At 41.7% G+C, this 24,413-nt stretch overlaps 1 protein-coding gene across 2 annotated transcripts; it reads left to right on the top strand.

Moving 5' to 3' along the window:
* Positions 1-1,891: 1,891 nt before the first annotated feature.
* LOC115586225 (kelch-like protein 10) lies at positions 1,892-5,727 on the top strand. 2 transcript variants are annotated; one of them, XM_030425062.1, is made up of 5 exons: positions 1,892-2,159; positions 3,229-3,709; positions 3,944-4,552; positions 4,975-5,124; positions 5,232-5,727. In XM_030425062.1, exons 1-5 carry the CDS (start codon positions 2,008-2,010, stop codon positions 5,583-5,585), a joined length of 1,746 nt encoding a protein of 581 aa, XP_030280922.1. In that variant the 5' UTR covers positions 1,892-2,007; the 3' UTR covers positions 5,586-5,727. The 2 variants fall into 2 exon arrangements, with proteins under 2 accessions (XP_030280922.1, XP_030280923.1); XM_030425063.1 differs by having other exon boundaries at positions 3,944-4,266; positions 5,034-5,124.
* The last annotated feature ends 18,686 nt before the right edge of the window (positions 5,728-24,413 follow it).

Consider the following 24,413-nt stretch of genomic DNA (forward strand, 5'->3'; position numbering starts at 1 on the left):
AAACAGGCTTCTATTGAGCCAACCAGCCCACTTTCCACAATGTCATGGACTAATTCATCTCAAAGTGGGGCTCTCCCTCCATGATTAGACTCAATTAAAGCCAGTGAGGCATGAAAGCACTGCTCCAGGATCATGGAAATCACGCATATACACCTATAGTGGTATAATGTGGGCATATGTCGAGCCATTACACATGCACACACACACACACACACACACACACACACACACATCTTGCACTCAAAGTCACAAAACCTCGATCCCACAAAGTTATGCTTAGGAGAACAGAAAGACACACACATTCACTGTGTGACACGTGGGATTGCAGATACAATTTTCTTGTGACCACACCACATACACACACACACACACACACACACACACACACACACACACCTCTTCCTCTCTGACTCGTTCTTTTTAACATTGCACAAACCGATACAAACCTATACCTGTGTGTGTGCGTTTGAGTACAATTCATTACAATGATATTGATGTGCTCAGAGGAAAAGCTCTGAGAAGACTGCTGCCAATGTTTCCTTCGGAGGCTTGGGCTATGAGCTTCTGAAATGAATAACTGGGTGTGTGTTTTGTATGCATTTCTATAAAACTGAGCAAAATATGTATGTGGATCATGTATGGCATATATCTGCGATGTTAACACCATTTAAGATGCTCGCAAAACAGCAGTGAGCCACTCCAAAGCTTCAGATTTATCTACAGGCTGAAGGGCTATGGAGCAAAATGCCCTGCCTGTGTCTATTTTTTAGCCTCTCACAACCAAACCATGACAGCAGCAGTACAAGAGACGACCCAAACAAGGTGTTTATCTGTTCTTATGTCGGAAGCAAATGTTAGCATGTCCAGCTAGCTTATGATGTTGACCTAGAGTTATTCTGAAGGTCATAGCTCATTAAAAATAATGATTTTGTAGGTTTACCTTTTGATCGAAAATCAATTGTCACAACTAGCACATCCACTGCTCAAGATATGATATAGAGGAATTCCGCATAAAATGTTAAGTTATATATTTTGTTGAGTTGTGAACTTACATTATTTTAAATGTTTCCACAGAGAAATCTACAAGTTTATCTCGGGATAGGGAATTTGTTGATAAAGACTGAATAAAACTTATAAATAAATAAAACATTACCTCATCTGTGTAAGTTTGTGCCCGAGTCACGTCAGACGGATTTTCATCAGCAGTGGTGGCTGTGTGTTCACCGAAACTGAAGCAATCATTTGTGTTTATCTGGGTAAGTTACCTGTTTACCCTAACAGCTAAATTATTTAACTGTACATTGGCCACAAGCACACAACAATTCAGCACTCGCAAGAGACTCTTGATCTCTCTCTTCATTTTCCCTCTCTTCTCTGTAACTTGACATTAATGAAGTAAAGTACATGCCCAGTCTGTGGAGCACTGCTGCAGTCGGGTTGATAAACAGGACTGAAGATAGATACACTCTTAAATCCCAAAGGTTAAAAGTAATCTCTGAGCTCTCTGAGAGATCGTAAACCACCGCAAATCAGAGCAGATTCTGATGAGACTCCTGTTTCTGTTTATTAATAATCGTCATATGTCATATTTGTTATATATATGTTAAAAATGACATTTTATTTATCACATGAATCATAGTCAGGGCTTTTACACCTGTTTGTGTGTTTATGAGCAAAATTGTAGCCATGTTAATGATGTGTTTTGTGAACGTCCTTCAATCCACTAAAGAGGCCACTTTATGACACATTACCCAGCTACTGTTCAACTGGACTGTTATAAATAAAAAATAAATTTACAAATTAAATAACGTTCGAGTGGTTGTATGGTTGCAACCATAACAGTTCTCCGTTTGAACTGACTGTAGTCATGACGATGTTATGATTCCATCATGATGTGTTTTAAGATTTCTCTCTCTCCTCATCAAACCTTTTGAGAAACTCCAGACAAACCAACCTAGACTAAATGACCTGAACTAAACTAAACTAAACTTCAAACTAAAACTCAAGATGAGTGACCGAGGCGCGTCTTCAGACCAGCCAGGCCCAGTGTTTAATGATCTCCGTCTGGAGGGCCACTTTTGTGATGCAGTCATCAAAGTCGAGGATGTGGAGTTTCCCATACACAAGATCATCCTGTGTCAGTGCAGCCTTTACTTCCGGTGAGTCAGTAAACTGACGTCAGGGGGAAGATTGTGAATTAATATCCATTTAAATAGGCAGAAGACAAAATGATAGATTCATGATTAATCACAATAAGCAATGAGTTGGTTTGATTCATGAACAGTTGTGATGAAACAAGTTGACCTGGATGGAGAATATAGATAACATATTTGAACAGTTTAATTATGGTGCAGGTTCCCTGTCCGTCTATACAGTCAGACATTAGTTTAAATAAAGATTTTTTTCTACCATTTAATTGTGTACAACAAAAAGATTAGTTTTTAATTATCATTCATGAAAAGATTAATTTTCAGTCTATATCCTGTCTCTCAGTGCCATGCTCCAGTACTTTTAAGCAGATTTTGAATTAAAAAGGGTCTAAATAATATACAATAAATGGAAGTTATCTTGCACACTTGAAACTGCTGATTTTTTATGTACTTTAGTCCAAAAATTCAGTGCGCAAATTAAAATTGGAAATCTGTTCCATCTACAAAAAAAAAAAAAATAGAAAAATAATTTGGATGTGGTTAAAAAAAGAGGGGAAAAAAAGAGCCAAGAGCACATGTATAATTTCCAGTAAATACAAAATGGTAAAGTAAGTTGATTCAATTGCAATGATTCCAAACATGTGGTTATCAAACAATAGTTTTACCAGGGGCCCTCTGTAAGTTAGAAATAACCACCTCACGTTGGGGTTTGTGTCACTCATTAACACAGGATAAGCAAAGTCTGTATTTTATTCGTGTTTACTGATATTATCATCCTGTCAAGCATAAACATAAGAGGAAATTGGTGGTGGATCTTTTACTTTACAATTTATGAACTTGGCAGAATTGGATGTGATTAAGATCACAGACAATCTCCACAATTGAAGATCCCGAGTTAATACTAGTTCATGTAACAGACGCAGGATGCTGTACAGTTAAACAACAAACAATTTGCCCAAATGACATCAGTGCACTGAAACTGTAAACCTCACTTGCAATTGAATAATTAGAAATCAGTGTGAGAAGGATTTTGAACACTGTTTATTTTCCTCTCCTGTGTTTTCATCCCGACCCACAGAGCTCTCTTCATACGCTGGTCAGGCCCAGACAAAACGGTCTACAACATCCCGGGTCTGTCTCCTGACATGATGCAGATCATCATCAAGTTTGCATACACCGGCTCTCTCTCTGTGACAGAGGACAACGTACAGGAGCTGCTGCTAGCAGCCGATCAGTTCAACATAAAGGACATAGTACGAGCCTGCTGCGACTTCCTGGGGGAGCAGCTCTGCCCGGAGAACTGCATCGGCATCTGGCAGTTCACATTCTGTTCCTGCTTCGAGCTGCAGAGAAAAGCCTACCAGTTTATTCTTGATCACTTTGAGGAGGTTGTTTCCAGTGAAGAGTTTCAGGATCTCACTGTGCAGGAACTCACTGACATCCTTGAAAGAGATGATCTCAATGTGAGCGAGGAGACTACTGTGTGCGAGGCTATCCTTCGCTGGATCGCCCACAGACCTGAAGAAAGACAAGCACACCTGCTTGTACTCTTGTCTAAAGTAAGTTCTGCCACTAGCTTTAGCTTGGATATAGCTTACAGCAAAAACAAAAAAAATCAGTGTTGTAAGATCACCTGGGTGCTTTCAAACCTGTAGCTCAACTACAAACAAACTAAGAGCTGTAAGCTTGAAGTCATGTTAGACTGTACACAAAGAGGGGACTGAGCTTTTGGGTAGGAAAAGTGAAGCCGCTGCAGTTCAATTGAAAGATTTTCTCTTGTCTTCTCCGTGTAGGTCCGGCTGGCCTTGATGAGTCAGGATCACCTTGGGACAACTGTGATTTCAAATGAGCTGGTGAAAAGCAACGCTGAGTGCTTTCAAATGGTGAAGGAGATCATGGATAACAAAGACCGTCTCACCTTACCTGCAGTTTTCATGCGTGACCCTGTCGCTCGTCCTCGCATGCCTAACACCATCCTGTTGGCCATCGGAGGCTGGAGCAGAGCTGGTCCAATTAACAGCATTGAGGCGTATAACATCCGCGCTGACCTCTGGATCAACCTGACGAACAATCAGGAGCCCCTTCATGCCTACCATGGCGCTGCCTTCCTCGACGGGTATGTCTACTGTGTTGGTGGCTATGGCAGTGAGGAGCATTTAAACAGTGTTCGCAGGCTGGATCTAAGCACCCACACCTGGCAGGAGGTAGCGCCCATGCACTTCCGCCGCTGCTATGTGTGCACCACTGTGCTGGATGGACGCATCTATGCAATGGGAGGTTATAACGGGTATGTCCGCCTCCGGACTGCAGAGTGCTACAGGCCCGACACCAACCAGTGGAGCGCCATTGCACCCATGCATGAGGGCAGGAGCGATGCCAGCTGCACAACTTTCAACAATAAAGTGGGTGAAGTGAAGTGAAAGAGCAGCTGGGACTAGTATCAGAGAGATGTATGGTGCTGACTGGAACATTGCTAATTTGATTTTCTACCTGCTTGGAACAAGAGTTAGAGGGAATTTAGACCTGGTATTAACATCCATCCTTAGTGATCCAATCACAGGTGGACAGCTCAAAATCCTTCAGTTCACACTTCGAGTGACAAATTGTGATCTGACTTCCTCACTCTTGTATCATCAGTTGAACAAAATTTGGTAAATTACACTAAACAATATTTTGTTGGTCTACTGAGCCGTACATTTTACAATTGAAAAATAAACTAAGTGATCTCCTACTAACAATGTAATGGTGACACGTTTCTAAATCAATGAATTTTTGCTAAAAACAAAAGTGCTACATAACTTAATGTCCCTCGCTTTCATCCCAGATCTACATTTGTGGAGGTTTCACTGGTAATGAGTGCCTTGAAACTTGTGAATATTACAGCCCAGAAACCAACCAGTGGACTGTGATCGCCCCCATGAACAGCCAGCGCAGTGGAGTTGGCGTCGTGGCATGTGCAGACCGCATCTTTGCGGTGAGTACATAAATGTCAACCTCTTCAGACCAAATGTCTGTACCAAATTTGTGCCAACCTGTTTTGTAGATAAATAAACACCATTTATTCAACATTTCCTCTCACAGGTCGGTGGCTTCGACGGCAGCGCCCGTCTGAGAAGCGCTGAGGCCTACAATCCCCACACCAATACCTGGCACGAAGTGTCCTCCATGTCAACCACCCGCAGCAACTTCGGCATCGCAGTGATCGAGGATCTGCTCTTCGTTGTGGGTGGCTTCAACGGCTTCACCACCTCTAATAACGTCGAGTACTACAACGTGATGACGGACGAGTGGTCTGAGGCCTGTGGCATGGAGATTTACCGCAGTGGCGTCAGCTGCTGCGTGTTGCGCGGGCTCCCCAACATGGCCGAGTACATTTTGTCTCGTGACGCTAGGCCAGATTCAGAAGTGGAGTTATTGGAGGAAGAATCCACCTAAGAGGAGTCTTTTAGAATAGAATCACTTTATCGATCCCAGACTGGGAAATTATTTTCTATTGTGACTTTTTTTGTTATTGTGTTTTAAAGCTGATTTAACATCAGCATTAAAGAGATTAAATACATTTCTCTGAGTATTAAAACAGCTGCTTCTTTGAGCTTTCTATAATTGTTCAGTTTGAATGAGAACTTATTATGTGCTGCGTGAGAAAGGGTCTGCGTTTCTGTTAGAAACTGTTCGCTGTTATTTAACTAAATGAAAGGAAGTCTCTGTCTGTGAAGTCTGTGAAATTTTAACACTGGCTAACATTTGCTAACTTTAGCTGCCTACCTCACATAAAATGGGAATTTGCTGGCTTTACTGTTGCCTCAATCCGACATATATTAACATTGGAGTATAATTATATTTCTGCTGATTATTTGTCACATGCAGTCTTATGGTTTGCAAAAAGATGAGGACCCAACAGGAAAATCATTCCTTCATGGTGCCATCAGACTTTATAACGCACACTCCAAAACACTGAAAAAGAAATGTGCTTTGAATTATTATTGCTGTAAATACTGCACTTTATCCTCTCGCACCTTATGTCCTACCTTTTTTTTTTTACCTCAGTATTCCATTTTTTTAAATCACATTTTACTTTACTACTTCCTATTTCATTTTATAGCTACAACTATTTCATTGTATATGGTATTTTTATAGCTTTTTAAAATTGTATGTAGTATTCTATCGTTTCTATATTTGCCCTAGTATTTTAATTATACTATCTATCTATCAAGACGCAGACATGACAGTCAGGTAAATTAAAAACAAAAAAGAGCTGTAGTCCAGGAATCAAAATCCAGGCAAAGAACAGGGAGGCAACAACACTGTGCAAACCAAAGTCTAAAGAAAAATACAAAAACTGAATAACATACAAACCAGGATGAAACTCAGGGAACACACACAGGATGGCAAAAACATGAGCAAAAATCACGAGGAGCAAACACACAGACACTCGGAACAAAACATGACCAGAGACACAGGCAACAGACGGACAGACAATGACTAAGGTAAAAAACACATGCTTAAATTCACAGGGACTATCAACAAATGAAACACAGGTACACACACACAAAGGACAGGGAAGAGACAAAGACAGGAAGTGGAAAGTCAGAAGACACAGGGGTATGAATTCCACAAAATAAAACTAAAAACCAAAACCATGACATGAAGGCCTTTAATTACCAGATGTGACCCACCAGCAGTTTCTCATTATTGCCCTCAAAAGACAACAACACACTGTGATAATATGTGTTAATGAAGCACAATTGCTTGTTTACAGAATGAGTACACTGTAAAATATGTTAAAAATATAACAATGGAAATGTTTAGTTTGAAGAGTTTATTTGAAAAAAAAAGTTGCAGCTATAATTTGTCCTTTGCTCTTTGAAGGCTCAAAGAGCAAAGGCTGATCAAACAAGCAACTGCTGAAAATAAATAAATGACTCAATATAATGTTGGAATGAGTTGTCCTATGCGTCCTTTGAGAATTTTCAGTACAAAGCCATTTTCAAGTGGGGCTGGAGTCAAACAAAACCTGATAACTTGACAGTTGTCTATAAATGCAATAACATTTTAATCAAATGTAATGATCAGTATGACCAATAATGTTACTGTCATTAAATGTGAAGGAAATGACGGTGGTCTGTTTTTCAGGTTTTCGGGTGAACTTTAGCTAAGCAGATACAATGAAGGTTTTGGCTTTAAAAGGGTGTAAATAGCTTGTTTGTAAATCCATTTTGGATCCCCGGGCCTAACAGAGACTTGGATTACACCAGATGAACTGTATGTAGCCATTTTATGTCTCTAATATCTTCCGTTATTTGCGGGAAGCAGGGAAGTTCTTCACTGGAAATGTATTGTGGACTGCAAAACTTCACTTGACTTAGATGTCTTTCTCAGGCTATTTTCCACCCAGATGAAAAAGATATAATTTCTTTAGTGTAATCAAAAACAAAATGTGTGTCTCAGTTATCTCAGTTGTCTTATCATTTAGTATTATTCTGAAACTCTTGGTCTGTGTACAGCTTTCAGCCTTGGGAACAAAGGTTGCTCTCCTCTTCTCTGTTTCGCAGCCCTGGCAGCGGGGCCGGCATCCTGAGGGGAGCCACTCCAATGCTGGGAACAGAGCGTGGGAGGCGTCCTGAAGTATCCTGCGCGCTGTCCTCAGTGCTACAAATGGTCAGTTTTGTGATGTCTCTGAAATCCTGAAGCAAAAAGGTAAATGTCTAATTCAGGTCTGTGAGAGTCATGTACGTAGATCATCACCAGGTGCTGAGATATCTAATATGGACGTAACTAAAAGTGATACTGTGCTGTAATCTTTTGCATGCTTGTATTGGCAATGTGACTATTTTCATTTATACCTGTGTAGCAGACTTGATGAAATGTCTTCCAGAACTGTAAGCGTAAAATCTCCAAAGCGTTTAGAGACTTCATGTACATGTCTGAGAATGCTCTCATGTCTGCATGCCTGTGTCCCCAGAAGATGTGACCACAGGTCAAATACAGACCCCGATAGTCCCAACTGTTACACCTATATACACACACACACATACACACACACACACACAAACACACAAACACATAAAGACAAATGCAGATATTGTTAGTCGTTTAGTGTGCTCGGATGAATTACTGCTGGCTCCATCCCCAAGAGAAATTGCTCGGAAGAAATATGTTTCTCTCTTTCTGTAATCATATAATTCTCACATTGACCTGGCACCGAGTGGTTCAGAGACTACTAGTGTTTTGTGCTGGAATGTGGCAAATTATTTCAATACATACAGTAGGTCACTGGAAAATCCCTCAGTAATCCCTCTGACTTCTTATAAAAGGTATTCCCCAGATGTTCCCATTCAACCAAAACCATCAAAAAACACATTTCATACACACACAGAATATCATCAGCACCAAGGAATGTAACACCCCTGCCATGCCACCGGTTTGCCGGCTCACTCCTCTCCCCATCTCCAGGTGGTACTGTATGTTCCACGTCCTGGTTCAGGGATGGGCAGATTAGAAACGCACTAACATATCATCAGTGTGTGCACAGCTCCGGTGATGATGACATGCAGCTGCTGTAGGTTAATGAGCAGATTGCTCGGGTACTCTTGGTATGGGTGTATTGAGGGAACAGGACGTATTTTCCATTAAAATAAGTAACAACACATAAGATTTTTAATATAAAGCTGTCAGCGACATTTCCTGTTGGAAACAGTTAAGTGTCTACCGAACCTCTAAGGCGCACAGGAGGTGACCTGCTTTTCGATTTACCCAAGAGTGGTATCGATGTCGCCCGCTACCACAGTGGTTAATGCCATAAATTTGTTCAAACATATCAGAGGTTGGTGGTGAAAAGAGCCTGCAGAGCTGCAACCACAGAGAAACATGGAGAAGAGGCCTTTCAGAAAAGCTAACATTCTTCACTCTTCAGGTATCTTGTCTTCTAAGCTTATCTGGAAATCCCTTTAAAAAGCACTCATGCCGCTGAAAACAGCATAATAACTGGAAGCATGCACACAGGTCGATTCATTTCAACTCAAGATCGGCTATGCTGAGTAACAAAAGAGGTCACCAAACTAAACCAACTTTACACTCAGGTGCAAAGAAACTACCACGACATGAAAGTAAAGGACATGTTAATCACATGCCCACACTGTCCCGATAAGAGGCCGACACATGTATATCTTCTATATCAATCACCACAGATTCAAAGTGAAACTGGGCGTTAAAATGTTATCTGTAAAAAACTGTGTATTTCTAGAGGGTTGTTAGCATTCCCTTCAGCACAGTCAGAGTCAGAGAGTCTCTAGTCTTTAACACTCATCCATGATTGTTGACACCTTGGTGACTAATTAGCACCAACTGCAGCAACTCCATCAAACAGCAGACCGAGGCTGATGATTCACTAATTACACTGGAAACACTGCTTGATTTAAGAGAGTAGCTTGGGCAAGTTCCAAACACAAATCATAGCAATTACTGAGATAACTTCGACACACACGCTGTTGCATAAGTTCCACTGAAAAATTCCAAAACAACAACAACAGTAACTTCAGCCAGACTCAGTACTAGTATGTTCTCAACTGACATGTCAGCTTGTTAACATTGCACTGGGACAAATAGGTTTTCAAACAGGACATCCGATTCATACTTCATTTGTCACCCTTTAGCAAGATATGTACCTATAGTCCAGGATCTTGACTATTTTTGACATAATGTTTGTGGGAAATGTTTGAAAATCTAAATTCCATTCACTGTGTCTACCTTGACAGATAAATAAATACTTTGGCATTTGACTGTGGATGCCATCCATAGCTGCTTATTAGCAACACTGGTGGAACTTTAATGGAAACATGTTCATTACTGGTTGCCACTCTTTGTGCGATGCTCCCTCCCCCTGTGTGTTTCCCACGGTGTTTGCTTGTGTGTGTGTGTGTGTGTGTGTGTGTGTGTGTGTGTGTTGGAATTGTTAATAGCTCTACTGTAAAGCTCCAGCCATTTCTCTTTTAACAGGACACATGAACAGGAGCCTCCCTGTTTCTGTGTGGCTTTTAGGGAATACACTTGGCCCCCCTCGCTGTAATAAATCGCATCTGCTCACAATGTGCAGCACCATGGAGCCGTGGAAGGAATTAATGCTCGTTGCTCTTCCTGGGTCACTGAGGCCATGCATGCTTCTGACTGTGGCGCTCTGGCCTCAGACTGTGAATAATCTTAGTGTGTATGTGTCACTGCTCCTGTTGTATGGACGTATATGTGTATGCATCCTAAATGCATGCACGAATATGTGCATAAAATGCTCGTGTGTAGAAATGTGTGTATTTGTGCATCACACACCGCGCCAACCTTTCCAGATGAACCCAGCAGACGGAAGATGGTAAAAGTGCCTTCCATGATATTATCTCCACTCTGTTGTTCCAGCTGTTTATGCTTTCACCAGTTGAGGGCATTCTCTGCATTCCACCAAATGAGGTCTGTGTCAGGTACGTTTGCTCATCTAACATGGAAAGTTTACACAGTCTGACAGCTGCTCCGCTCCCCACACACAATTAACCTAGAGGGGGCTCTCTACATGTGTACTGTGTAATAGTGCCGTAACATATAAGATGCATGACGAAAAGTGACAGGATGGATATTTTCGATATTTCTATTTTTTCATTTTACTCTACTAAACACAATTTTAATGTGGCCGGTTTAAATTGGGGTTTGGTGACTTTATATTCGGTTCCAGTTTTTCTGTTGGACTTTTTGTGGGAATTAAGTTTGATTTTCCATCCTCTTAAGTGGCTAAATATGAAGGACTGTCACAAAATTGACTGTGGTATTCATGGTTGGCAGACAATGTGTCGTATTGACTTTGGTGATCTTGTGACTTTTCCTCTAGCTCCATTACGGGGCTGAAATTTGTAGTTTAAGAGACTCTGCAACTAGCTGATGCATGTTGTAAGTCTCCTGCATGAATGAATAGCAATAGCTTTGTTTATTCATGTGCGACAAAGAAAGCCATGGACCAAACATGGCTGCATGCTCTGCTATACAGCTCCTCAGTGACTATGAAGAATTAAAAACTTGAGAAGCAAATTTCAAAGAAATTTCTCTGTGAAAGTTTGATGTTTAAAAGCTGACGCTGAAGCGCCGAAGTGGGCGCTTTAAAAGTCAAATAATATTAATAAAGCTGAAAGATTTATAACATTTTAAGATTTGTTGAAAATCTAACACTCATCTGAAAGTGTTTTTTTGTAGCTGAAGGGGTATGAAGAGTTGTAGATGTGGAAAAGGTATAATTAGTATGAATGGGATTTAAAAGTTTAACAAAACTCAATGTAGAAAAGATGTTGGAGGATGAATAATGGCTGGGAGAAACTGTGTTGCTTGAATTATGACCAGAATGGCATTATTTTTCCATTAAGACGCAACAGAAGTTGAGCTGAGAACGAAAAATGGTGGGAGCTGAACTGTATAACTTGATGAAAGCGGAACTTCATGGCTGGCTTCACTCTGTATAAACAAGCAGCTGAAGAAGTATGAATAATGGCAAAGAGCTAAACTGCATTGCTTGGTTAATGGCTGGGAGCTTAACTACCCCCCTGGCTTCACTTTGTATGAAGAACCAGCTGAGAGACGAGTAACGTACGGTATGATATGGAACATTTGAAGGTTTTAATAGAGGTTCTTTCTGAAAGCATGAACAAAGCACCTTTAAAACCTGAAAACATAAACAAGCAAACATGCATGCTGAGGTCAGTGCTACTAGACAAGGACTACTCCCAAAATGTCTTAAATATAAATCACAAGTTCTATTCTTTAAATTTACTTGGACTCAAAAGCCCTTACTAAATTATTTATAGGCCACAGATGTGAATTACAGTTACATACATCCTGATGTAGATATATTTCTGGACCAGAAAATGCACTGTACTTTTCTTTAACTTATGGTTTAACATATGGTAGCAAAAAGGCAAAGCTTTCCATTTCCTATGCTGCACTTATGCAAGAAAGAAAGCAGACATTAGCCAGCAATGGAAACCTCCAAATTAACTCCAGTTTGATCGTTAGCCGTGGAGGAACATTTGGTGAATGAGCAGGTCAACTGGGGACAGTGGGCCACACTTTGATTGTGAGCAGACCAAGATTAATCCAGAAAGTGAATTAATTAGAAACCAAGATTGCTCTGGGCCTGAGGCCAGCTACCCCACTAGCAAGAAAGGGAGAGAAGACCTAGACCACACGTGGGCACACCCACATCAGATGCTTCCATATCACAGAATGCCTCCCAATGCTTGTATTCAACCTTTGTTTGTCCAGGAGAAATTAACTGAGTACCGAATGCTATAACGTTCTTCTTGGAAGTCATGCACTTTATTCACATTGCGTCTGCAAACTACAACAAGGTCATTTAGATCCTCAAACTGCCATAAGATTCTAGCTGGTGCCATGTGCTCCCAGGATCAGGTGTCAAAAGGACAATCCTGTAAACTCCTGATAAAAACAAAAAAAGACAAACTGAGACTGATGAGCCTCACTTACAATGACTGAACCAATTGGCCCTGCATGTATGAGGCCTAAACAAACAGTTCAGTTAAGCCCTAAGTCCACGGAACCCCTCAGAGGAAAACCCTGCCAGGCGTCAGCAATGTCATAGGACCCAGATTGTTCTGCGATGACTGTTTTCAGGCACAAGGAAAGCCTGTCCAATCACATCAGACCTTTTCTTAGTACTCCATGACACAACTTCCCCTGTCAGCTCAAAGGAAAAAGTACACAGTGTCGTTTACACCCTCTTGGATAATTTCTCCCCGCATGTTTTGATATTTTCCCTCCTGATTAAGCTGTTGAGGAGAATCCATTTGGGGAGTCCTTGCCAAGAACCTCTACTGTACAGTAACCCCCTCCACTTCTCTTTCCCCCCCTGTGGTGACAATACACGGAAGCAGCCAGCTGTGGCCTATTTGGGTAACAGGAGAACACTCTCCAGGGTATCGTTTTCACATCCAGAGCTCCAAAACATGCCGTCATATCCTCACTGCTACCAGGCGGGATACAATACTCTGACATGGGACAGTGTGAGCCAGAGGATGAGGGTGTGTGCCTGCATGAACGGGCTCATGAACAGATTTACACACATCAACTCAAGCCCCATTAGCAAAGCAACTTTCCACTAAAGGACTGAGGAAATCCCTGCTCCCGACCCGTACGTGTCCAACCACACAAAATACATTCCATCTGCTCACTCGCCCTTCTGGCCTGTACCACGTGTCCATAGGGGTGTCCTCAGATATGTGCCGATGCTGGCGTTCCCATTCGCTAGTCGGCCGCCTCTATCCTGTCTTTTTTTCCACGGGTTTTCCCTCCCTATATCTGTCTAGCATGTGGTTCCCTTGAATTCTATTGTGTGTACGTGTAAGAGTGTGTGAGTACGTGAGAGTGTGTGTGCGAGTCCTCCTGAATGCACGTCCTTGTACATTTCAGCATCTGTGTGTGTGTGCGCGCGTGCGTGTGTGTGCGTGTGTGTAGGTGTGTGTGTGTGTGTGTGTGTGGTGAGAGGCTTTGGAAGGAATTTCATGGGATGATAGGGTTTCCCTGTCAGGCTTTTGACAAACTCTCCTACATCCTACGGAATTCCCTCACATGTGGCCGCCAACATCGCCAGTCTTTCCCGCCTCTTGCCCTTTTCCTTTTGAGTTCCTGATAAACGAGTGTCCTAAATTCTTTCCATAAAGTGCCATATTCATGTAACGGCTTCACACTTTTAGTCTCAGACGTCTAAACTGTTTGTCTTAATCATTAAAGTCAAGAATGACGGCATATATCTTATATCCCGAAAACTACTTTAAGGCAAATTTAATGATCTGAAACCAGAAATAATTTACAGCTGGATCAGTCTTTAACCAACTTACTGATGGCTTGAAAGCTAAAATATGAATATAAATAATAATAAAAAAAAACTGCATTGCTTGAATGACAGCTGGAGGCTTAACTGCATTGCCAGCTTAACCTTTATGAAGAAGCGACAGAAAAAGTATGAATAAAAGTTGGCAGCTTAACTGCATTGCGTGAATATTGACTGTGAGCTAAACTGCATTACTGGCATTATTTCGGTTGAAGAAGCAATTGAAGGAGAATGACAAATGGTGGAAGCTAAACTGCATTGCTAGATGAATCGCTGGGAGTTCAACTGCATGGCTGTCTTAACTTTGTATCAAGAGGCAGCAGGAGAATTGATAATGGCTAAGAGCTAAACAGCATTGATTTGTGACAAATGCAATGCTCTCTCAGTGGGGCTTAGGTTTTAGTTGAGGTTTTCAAGTTGGAATTGTGGCTGTTCTAGATACTGTACGCTTGGCCATCAACACAAATCACTTTTCTTCTTGCAGAACCTTTGTGGTGGGATATGTGCTAAACTGTCGCTAATTTGTCTTTGACTCAAGGTCAATGAATTGCCTCGTCTGCTTTTAAGTAGTTCCAAAAGTTTTAGAGTAATGGGTCTGTGAGCTCAGTTTAAAAATCATTACCGTTATTATGTGAGACACACTTTCCAGCTGCTGACTCACAGTGGATGTTTTCCAGAATATTTCAGACACATACTTGGCATCATTGCTGAAAGCTGTTGAGCCGCACAACAATTGTCAGAATAAAATAGTGCTGATGCCCATGATGACCACTATGTTCTACTATTGACTTTCTGCCTGACAGTTTGCAAGCTGCTACTTTGGTACTTGTCTCTCCTTGGTTTACAACTGTCACACCATTTTCCCAGCAAACATTTTTCTCTCACAGTTAAAAATATCACTCAGGCCATTCAGTTTGAATTAGGCCTGTAAAACCATAAAACAGCTTGTCATTTACTCTCTCCGTGGAACTTTATTTTCCTCTGATGTCTTATTTTGGATCAGAAGTTGTTCCGTCTGGCGCGAGTCGGCCGTGCTGTTCCAGAGCCCAGGACAGAGTCCAAACCAATCCCGCCTACAAAACCACAGAATCAGCAGGGGTGGGGTGCGAGGCCAGTCATCCCTCAGTTATGTAACCTCCTCGCCACTGTCGTCAGGGTAACCAAGTGTTGTCATAGCAACGTGCTGCAAACAAGTTACAACCAGAGGGAGAAAAGGGGAGACACCGGTGTCGACAGAATAGCATCTTAAAGGGGTATTCGTGGCAGAGCTGGACGTACGTCATCTGCTGAGTATCTGACTCACTGCGCTGTGGTTTTTACACCGATTGTGTCAGCATGTGTGTACGTGACCTTGTGTGTGTCTATCTGCAAGTCGCTCATTGAGTGAGTCAGTTTTTTTCTTAGTGGGTTAGCAAACTTTTAGCAAACATAGTAAAAGGTTTAGATTTTTGTGTGTTTGGGGCCACAGATGTGTGCGTTCATCAGAGAGAATGTGTGTATGCATGCATGCTCGTGTCCTTGTGTCTGCATGTGTGTTAGTTCTTAGATGCCGAGTTTTGACCAAGGCCTTGTGGTTTTCATAGCGTGGGGAGTGAGGAAGCCCTGTTGACATCAGCGAGGCAAGAGATGGAGACTATGAGCCAACGATGGCCGCCAGTTGATGACTGGTTGAAGGACACTTCCAGTAAGCAGCATCCACCAAATCTTTCCCTCATAAAAAGTAATAGTATTTTTATGTTCCAACTTCGTTTAGCCACAGTTTTGTTCTTGCTGCAAACATGAGCCAGCATTCAAAAAAAGTAGATACTGTGCATCTTATTTCTGTTTTCAGTCATACGATTCTTTTTTATCTTCCCCGCCACCTCTAGAATCAAAACTCTGCAAATGTGCTTTCATATTTTGTCAGTTTTTGAGGTTGTAGTTGTAATAGACATGGTACTACTGCTTCCCCTACTAAATTTAGTAGTAGTATCCCTTAGAAACTATTTAAATTACAATAGCTTTGGGACTGATGTGGAGCTTGGATCAGCAAGAAACTCGCCTAGATCAGATCATGTGCACTGAAAAGAATTAAGCTTACCTGATGAAATGACCAATGTCCAAATGTCTCCTGAGAAAGGTTGCAAGAAATGTCTAACCATGAATCTTTACACATTGCACAACACTCTGTATTTAACACAGTATAAAGTTAAGCCTCTGTAACTAACTACCCTTTGTGCTTCTCTTTTTCTTGGAAGAGAACACATACTGTATTGGCCCGTTACGCAGAAAGGAAGAAGGGAACTCTGTTATTCAAAGGCAAGACTGAGTCACAAGTACTCAGGAGCACCAGAGAAGAAAAATGCAATTCTTCTTTCACCGCTGAGCACCACAGGATCAAGACAAAAAACAAAGTTACAGAGAAAAGGAAGGAAAGGAGAGACAGTGGGACTGTTAATAAAGAGGAACAGGGGAGGAAAGTGATGTGACAGGCAGGTGAGGAAGAGGTAATAAAAAATGAAAAGTCGAAGAAAGGGAAGGAGGGATGGTAGTCATGGAAATGAGATGGCAGTTTAGATTCAAGAATCAAGATTAATTTAATCGTCACTGTGCAACAAAAGACTAATGACATTTCAGTTGTAGTTGCCGAAGCTTCAGACACACACACATACAAAATGTGTTTTAGATTAATAGATAATAATCAAGTCACAAATATAAATTAATCATGGTGGAGTATTGAGGATGATCCAGTCTCTGGAGAGTAACTGCTCTGTAGTCTGGTTGTACGGCAGTGGATACTTCTGTGCCTCATGTCAGACAGTAGAAGGGTCAGCGGGCTGTGGCTGGGGTGGGTGTTGTCTTTGAGCATCCTTTGGCACATGAGCTCACCAATATGAGTGATGCTTTCCATTGCTCCTCTATAAAAGTTGGCAAAAACTAGTCAAGGAAAAGTTCCCCCTAGAATGAAAATTCGGTCGTTGCTCCCCCTGGTATTGAAAGTCTTGTAGTGAGGTTAGCAGTCCACAAAACCTTTCTTCTCCAAAATTCCTGAAGTAGCTGGGGACTTGTTGTAAAATGCAAAAAAAACAACCAAAAAAACATAGAATTCAGTTAAATGAATCCAGCACAATCCAAGACTATGGGAGCCTTAAAAGACATTATCTGCACCTTTGTCAGGCTTGTGCGCCCACTTTTTTTTACGTTGTGTGCTCTCATTTGCTTACCAGCCTCAAAGAAAGATTTTAGCTTAACAATGGATGCAAATAACAATTTTTCTTTTTACTCGCTTTGGGATCTCAGAGCTTCTAGACACTTGGATGAGATGACATACAACATATAACATACATTTATTTTTTTAGTCCCCATCTACTTCAGTTTTTAGGGAGAATGCTACAACTTTGTGTTACTGTGAAGCTCCAGAAATATTTTGTGAACTAGATAACATCTATTTTCCCATCGGCATGAAGATGTGTGACAACCATGAGAAGCAAGCATCCCTAGTGGTCACATCCCCTGCTCGTTAACCCCCTCAAATATGAACCCGGTTTGTGAGCATAACTCATAATTCTGGGTATTTTTACCTTACGATTCACTGCTGTTCTCCCCCAGTGCTACTGCTCCCAGGTGCAAAATATTGCTCTAGTATTGTAGCTCTATATTTGTAAGTTTCCAGTTTGAACGGAGCTGTTACGGAACATTAATGTACGGGAGGCCAATGATGTAATGCTTAAAAAACACATTACTTCAACTGACAACTGAAGCCAGGAACGTTACAGAATTCACGTCTAAAAAAACAGGCTGCAAAGAAGAATGATAACGCGAAGAAGAACAATGATTAGAGAGGAGAGCAAGGATAAGACAACAAAGACTGAAGAAGATGACAAAAAGAGAGAGAAACGCTACCAAATTGTCAATTTTATCGTTGAGATTTTCCCACACTATGTCCTGATAACAGAGACATCCAGACAGTGTGCCTGATTACAAAGGCAGGCAGTGTGTGCACTTCACTCTCTGAGTGTGTGCGTGAGTGTGTGTGTTTGTGTGTGTTTTATTATTGTATCCAAGGCAAAGCAGCCGTCTCTAAGTTTCCATCCTCCTCCTCCTCCTCCTCCTCCTTTTCCTCCTCCTTCTTTGGAGCGACAATTTCCTGAACCGAAGCCAGGAAACTCTGCGTCGGTCGGTTAGGCTGAGAGGCAGAGGGGATTGTGGGAAGGAGGGGAGGAGCAGGGTGGGGGGTGTGTGAGAGGTGAGGGAGGCTTTATGCAGACACTTCAATGCAGCTCCACCTCGGTCAGCCGAAGTTTGCGCTAACAGGGCATGTAACGACGGAATGACGGGAAAGAAAAGGGAGAGCACAGAAAGGCGGCACGCAAAAAGAGAGTGGGTGACAAGAAACAAGTGAGCGAGGAATGGTGTGAAAGGGTGATGAGAGATGGAGAGGTGACGGGGTGAAGAGCCGAGCAGTGAGGCTGGAAAATGACAGAAGAACAAAGCAACTGCAAGGACGGTTAATGAAGCGCAGACTGACAGGCTGAACAAAGTTTAACATCGAAGGTCATTATTGTCCCTCAGTCACCCATGGGTGGAGACCTCCTGAATGCCACCCACCCATTGCCAGAGTACAGAGGAGGGAGGAGGGGCACTAGATTTGAGCACCTGCACACATTTTTTTTCCAAATGATATTACACAGGGATATTCCATTGGTTCAAACATGTGTGTATTTGTCAAAGACAACAATACCATAAGAAAACTTGCAGTATGTTGTAAGAACTTAACATTCAACTGACAGTAAAGAAATATTCATTATTTGAAGCTGCATCAACACATTTCTGGCCACCAGAGGGCAGAGTAATGTCAAAACAACCCCACGCCACCCTAACATTTTTTTCTTAAAAAATGATGACTAACATGCTAGTATATAGTCATTTATCTGTCCACCTTGTAAGTGTAAGTCCAGTATTATCTCTCTTTTCAGCTTTTATTTGGTCTACATTGATTCCTGTGAGAAACATCTGCCTATGTAGCTGCTGGATGTTCTGCGTTCTATTCCAACTACTTGTTAACTTTGTCTGTGTTTGTAAGACCTTCAAAAACCGGTGCAGTTTTGACAATCTCTTCTATGCTTGCCACCATTTTTGTAGCCAATTTCTGTCAGAATTCCTCATGGATGTGGCTAGCTGGCTAGCCAGCTAAATTGACCTGACGTCCCCATTGTCCCGCCAGCTCAGCTGTAATAGGTTGTGCGTAGTCACATAATGTCAGTGACAAATGAAACTCACATGGAGGATGAAATTGAAAGCAGAATAAACGAGATCGAGGAAAGTTAATTATGGTTGAATATGAATTGTTGTTCAGTTACAGAGGTAAAAGGAAAGAAAACCTTAACATAAAAGGTAGGGAAACAGTTATTGAGGCCTCAAAGTTACTGAGGTACCTTTAACAAAGTGGTCACTGTACAGATGAGCATTAACTGACCTATTAACCAAAACTATCATTATTCTAAGTGCTTCCTTTTGACCATTGTAGTAATGAAATTATGTATCTATGACATCTTATTCAAACAAGCTATCAGTCAGAACAATTTGAATTCCTGAAAGTATTTAAGACGGGTTTTCATCAAGACCTCTACCGGCTCCACGGCCGATGTTCCACAGCTGGACCTCTGACTCGAGTTTTCCTACAAGGATCAATTAAAAAATGGCGACCGGAGACCTGAGGGGCCGAGATAACGCCTCTAATTTCATGTTCAGCTGCACAAAGAAAACAAATCTCGCACTTCCTGGTTGTTATTAATTAGCCTTAGCTCGGCCGCTTGTGTTGCTTTTCCAAGATTTTATGGCTGATGTGCGCACAGACACGAATGCATGCACACCCAGCTACACACGGCTCCCTCTTCCCAGTTGCTCGTTATCTGCCGTACACCACTTCCTGAGTGGAATGTTGAGGAAGGCTTGTCTCGCTCTGGCACGATGTTGACATCTCTGGCACAGTGAGATGCTGTGCGTTCATTTGTGTGCGTGTGTGTGTGCGTGCGTGCGTGTGTGTGTGTTTCAGTTTGAGAGCGAGGCAGACTCAAAGAGAAGAGGTGAGATTCCTAAAGCGTGAGCTCATCCAAGGCCCAGAGTGTTTTACCTACCTAACTGAACTGCAGCAAATGAACGTCAGGCTCTTCAGCGTGTACAGTGGTGAAGTTTGCAGCTGTTACTGAGTCACAAGCTGGCATTGGTTTAACATCATGACAGTCAAGTATTATACTTTTAAACAGGCACTTTTTTTCTGTTCATTTTCCCACTGGTTCTCATCCATTTGGGAAGATTCAAGATTGATGATCCAAGGAAAATACTTGTACCTGTTCTATGAGTGGACAAGGAATATTAAGCTGTGAGTAACCATAGCAACAATAAAGATAAATGTAAAGGTTAATTTATTGTCATCCAACTACACCAGGGTTGTAGAACAAAACTGAGTTTACTCCCTTTATGCTACATAACAAACAAGAAAACCAAACGATTGCATACAACGGAGTGCAGAGGATAAACTGAGGAGTCTCACGGTCTGAGGAAAGCAGCTGCTCTGTAGTCTGGTAGTATGGCGGTGGATACCTCTGTATCTTTTGCCAGATGGCAGCAGGACGACGAGACTGTGGCTGGGGTGGATGTTGTCTTTCACTATCCTCTGGGCTCTGTGCAGACGTCTCACCTACGAACACACCTCCATTATGTATGTCACTTCATGTACATGACATCACTTAACTATGCCATACTAGTAAAGAGGACTCACCACTGACTTTGTGTGTTTGCTTTGCGTATGTGGTCGTTAGCTACACGCTCCTTAGCTTAGCCACATTTTCCCTGTTACTTATAGTGTAATAAGGGCATATTAGTTTAGAGTGAAAAGAAAACGCTTGCTTCATATCTGTTCACTTTTACAAGCAGCATGAACTCTGAAACAGACTTATGTGCAGATTTAGATACCTTTGGATACTTCAGTGCTAACAGTCTCGTATCAGGAGGTACCAAGTGTACACTCACTAATAATTTGTGGATTTTGGCATATAACTCGTCCATGTTCTTTACCAAAGATGTGTAGCTCTTGCTGAGTGATTATGCTCAAGGGTGCTGTAGGGCAATCTTGTGTTGAAAGAGTCAACAAATAGCTCTGTTTTTGATTTCAGAAGTAACACAATTTGTGTTTTTAATTTGTCTAGTGGGAGCAATTAAGTTGATACATGATAGGATTCTTGCCAACGTCCCAAACTGGCATGAGAAAACCCAAAAAGGTTTGACATTTTCAATGGGGTTGAAATTTCAGTTGAATAACCAAGAGATTATGAACAATAGGTCTTCATTAACAATGTTACATGTCCAGTACTGACTGGGCGGAAAGCTCAAAACATCAAATAATTTTAGAAAACTGTCCTGGGGCGGTCATTCTTTTGTCTGAAATGCCTGAAATGTGAAAGAAAATCATCATTTTACATGAAAAATTCAGTTTGGACAGTCTTCTAAGAGCAATAGAAGTCAGTTTGTTTCTCTGCCCAGAAAATGACAGATTGTGTTTCATCTCTCCCAGCCCTGCCTGATCCCATGAGGAGCCCAGATTTATATTTTTCTCTGTTTTGACCTTTTGGGTTAAATGTGAGACTTAATTTAAGACAAGTGCAGACATTTACTCTAAAAATAGCTGACACTCAAAATAAACATTCTCTCACACACAGTTTGAAGTAGAATGTCAGAGTCCATGTGTAACATGTCTGCTGGACTTAATATTTGTATGACGAATGCATAAAGTATGTCTCCTATAAAAGGAGCTGAATGCTTTAGTTTGCTGCCATTTTACATCTGCTCGTAAGAACGCAACAATCCTTTTTGAAAAATGACTCACCGACTGTTTGACAAACACTGGGTGGAGAAAATGAGTGTGAGCGGAAGCAACATTTGTTTGGTGTTTATGCATGATGAAAAATAAAATGAGGATTATCAAATTAAGGTTTTCAACAAAATTTCAAAGAAAATCTGAGTAGATTTATCGTCCAGCAAAAGCTGACCAAGACAAATCGGCCTCTCGCTTTGATGCACACAACCGCACAAAATGCCAACATGCACCAACGCGCGCATGTACAAATTGCAGTAAGCTGCTACCCGTGTCTGGACAAATGGCTGCATCTAATCAGCTTGACAGTCTGCAGGCGTCAGGGATGATCCACAGGGAAGCGGCACTGCACAGCTCCAGTAAACGCTGAAACACAGTCCGCAGATAAACAACATGGACGATCTGTGTGAGGAAAAGCTGCCCGTCAAACAGAGCCTGACTGCTGTGATGAGGGAAGATACTGTAGGTCAAACACAAGGACATGCAGGGTGCTGTACATGCACATACAAAAAACTAAACCACACCCACTGATGAGTTGCAGCTACTGACAGTATAAAATATGGACAAAGTTGCCAGGTCTGAAAAGTGAAGCGCATGGAGAAGTGCCTCAAACATGCATTCTCTCTGATGGCCAGCAGGGGTCGACTCCACTGGTTTCAAAAACAAGTCTGATGTAAGCTTATGATAAAAAATGTCCCTACTACTCACTTACAGTAACAGGAGCAAATTGGAGTTCAGTATCTTACCCAAGGACACATACAGACTGCAGGGGCTGGGAATGGAACCACAGAGCCCGTGACTTAGTGGTGCAGTTCACACATATATTTTACAGTCAAAATATAGTTTATGAAAAGTCTTTTCCTTTAGCTGCCACAACTAAATGTAGCAATAACCATTACTCCAACCCTGCCAAAAATCCTTACCCTAATCTAAATATATAGAGAGAATATATCATATGTATATAAATTCTATAAAACAATATTTTTTTTACTCCAAACAGCTTACAGGTTCTCTCCCTCTGGCCCTGCTCAATTTTCCAGCAGATGATTCTTTCCAGCTTTACTCCACTAGAGGCACTGTTTACATCACACGTCATCTTCTGAGTTTATCAGAGAAACGTTTGTATATTGTTTCATATCAGAAATAAACGGTCAGCTGCAGCAATCCCTGCAGCAATGTTATTTCCAGCAGCTGCGTGTGGTATAAAAGTGGCGTTCTGGTATTTATGCAGAGTACAACCACATACTGTACGTTTCCACGGTAAACCGCGATGATCTCAGTCCAGATCTATATAAAGCAAGTGTATATTATCGTGGGGAGAATGAGATTTGGTTAAATGATCTTTTGTGGGAGGGGGATTTTCTGTGTCTGTGTTGGGCACCACATCAAGAACATCATCATTATCATCAGTCAAAAAAATTTAAAATCATTCCTACACTTAATTGTCAATAAAAGTCAGAATTTGATTTAAAAAAATAATTCATAATATATGTATACGTTTATCGGAATATCTTTTTATATATAACTTAATCAAAAGACTTCCATTAACAAAGGTTTAAGGCATTAAGTCTGACAGGTTGATTTAAATAGAGCTGCTGTCTGTTCATGGCAGTATGCACCTGTATAAATATACCTCAGTATTATAAATAATCACATACAAAGTCATTTCTCTAACATGACATAACTAATAGTGTATAACTAGGCGGTGCTTCAGTGAAAGGTGTTTTGATCCATTTTCCAGAACTGCAATTATCTTCATATTCATTTCACAGATATCAGTCTGTGGTGGAGCTGTGTTCTTCTGTGTGACTGACCCCACCCTGTCTGCCACTCCCACACTGAGTTCAGGTTAATTCCCAACTTGTCAGCACAGTTCTGCCAAATTGTGCATGTCCCTAGGCAACGATTTTATTCTATTCACAAGGCTCAACTATTGTGTGATACCTTCAGTGAAACGTGCCGACACAACAAAGCGGTGCGCCACAGCTTCCAGCGGGGATTCTGTGGGGACGGAATGCAGCGGCCTTCCATTCCAACATTTATTCTGTTGTTGTTGAAGATTGGTGACTTACTACAATCAGGCTGCAAAGATAGAGGGGTAAAACCAGTTCTGGTTTCAATCCTTTTAACCTTGTGCTGAGGCGCCACATAGGTCCTCTGGTAGACGGTGCCCATATGTACAAGTCTGAAACCTAAACCTACGGCCCCTTGCTGCATGTCATCCCCCACACCTCTCTCCCCTTTCCTGTCAAATCTTCAGCTGTCTTTGTTGCAGTGAGGTTATATTTTGAGGAACCCAAATGCAGAAAACGGAGACAGGGAGTAGTGAGCAAATGATTTATTGTACCAACAGTGATCCCCGGAGGGTAAAGTGGAGGAGAAGACCTGGTTTGGCAGGTAGGCAGGCAAGGCAGGGTTGAGTGGAGCTGGCATGGCGAGCAGGAAGCAGAGCAGAACGCACTGGAGGGTGTCTGTGTAGTGTGTAGTCACCTTATGGGACATTATAATCAAGCGCTGAAGCAGTGGAGAGACCAGGTAG

The sequence above is a fragment of the Sparus aurata genome, chromosome 8, assembly GCF_900880675.1.
Source record: "Sparus aurata chromosome 8, fSpaAur1.1, whole genome shotgun sequence".
NCBI lineage: Eukaryota > Metazoa > Chordata > Actinopteri > Spariformes > Sparidae > Sparus > Sparus aurata.

Bases quoted from the DNA above. Each gene is read 5' to 3' on its own strand.
- LOC115586225 (XM_030425062.1), top strand. From the start codon at position 2,008: ATGAGTGACCGAGGCGCGTCTTCAGACCAGCCAGGCCCAGTGTTTAAT. The intron at 3,710-3,943 runs GTAAGTTCTGCC...TTCTCCGTGTAG, and splicing joins TGCTTGTACTCTTGTCTAAA to GTCCGGCTGGCCTTGATGAG. The intron at 5,125-5,231 runs GTGAGTACATAA...TTCCTCTCACAG, and splicing joins GTGCAGACCGCATCTTTGCG to GTCGGTGGCTTCGACGGCAG.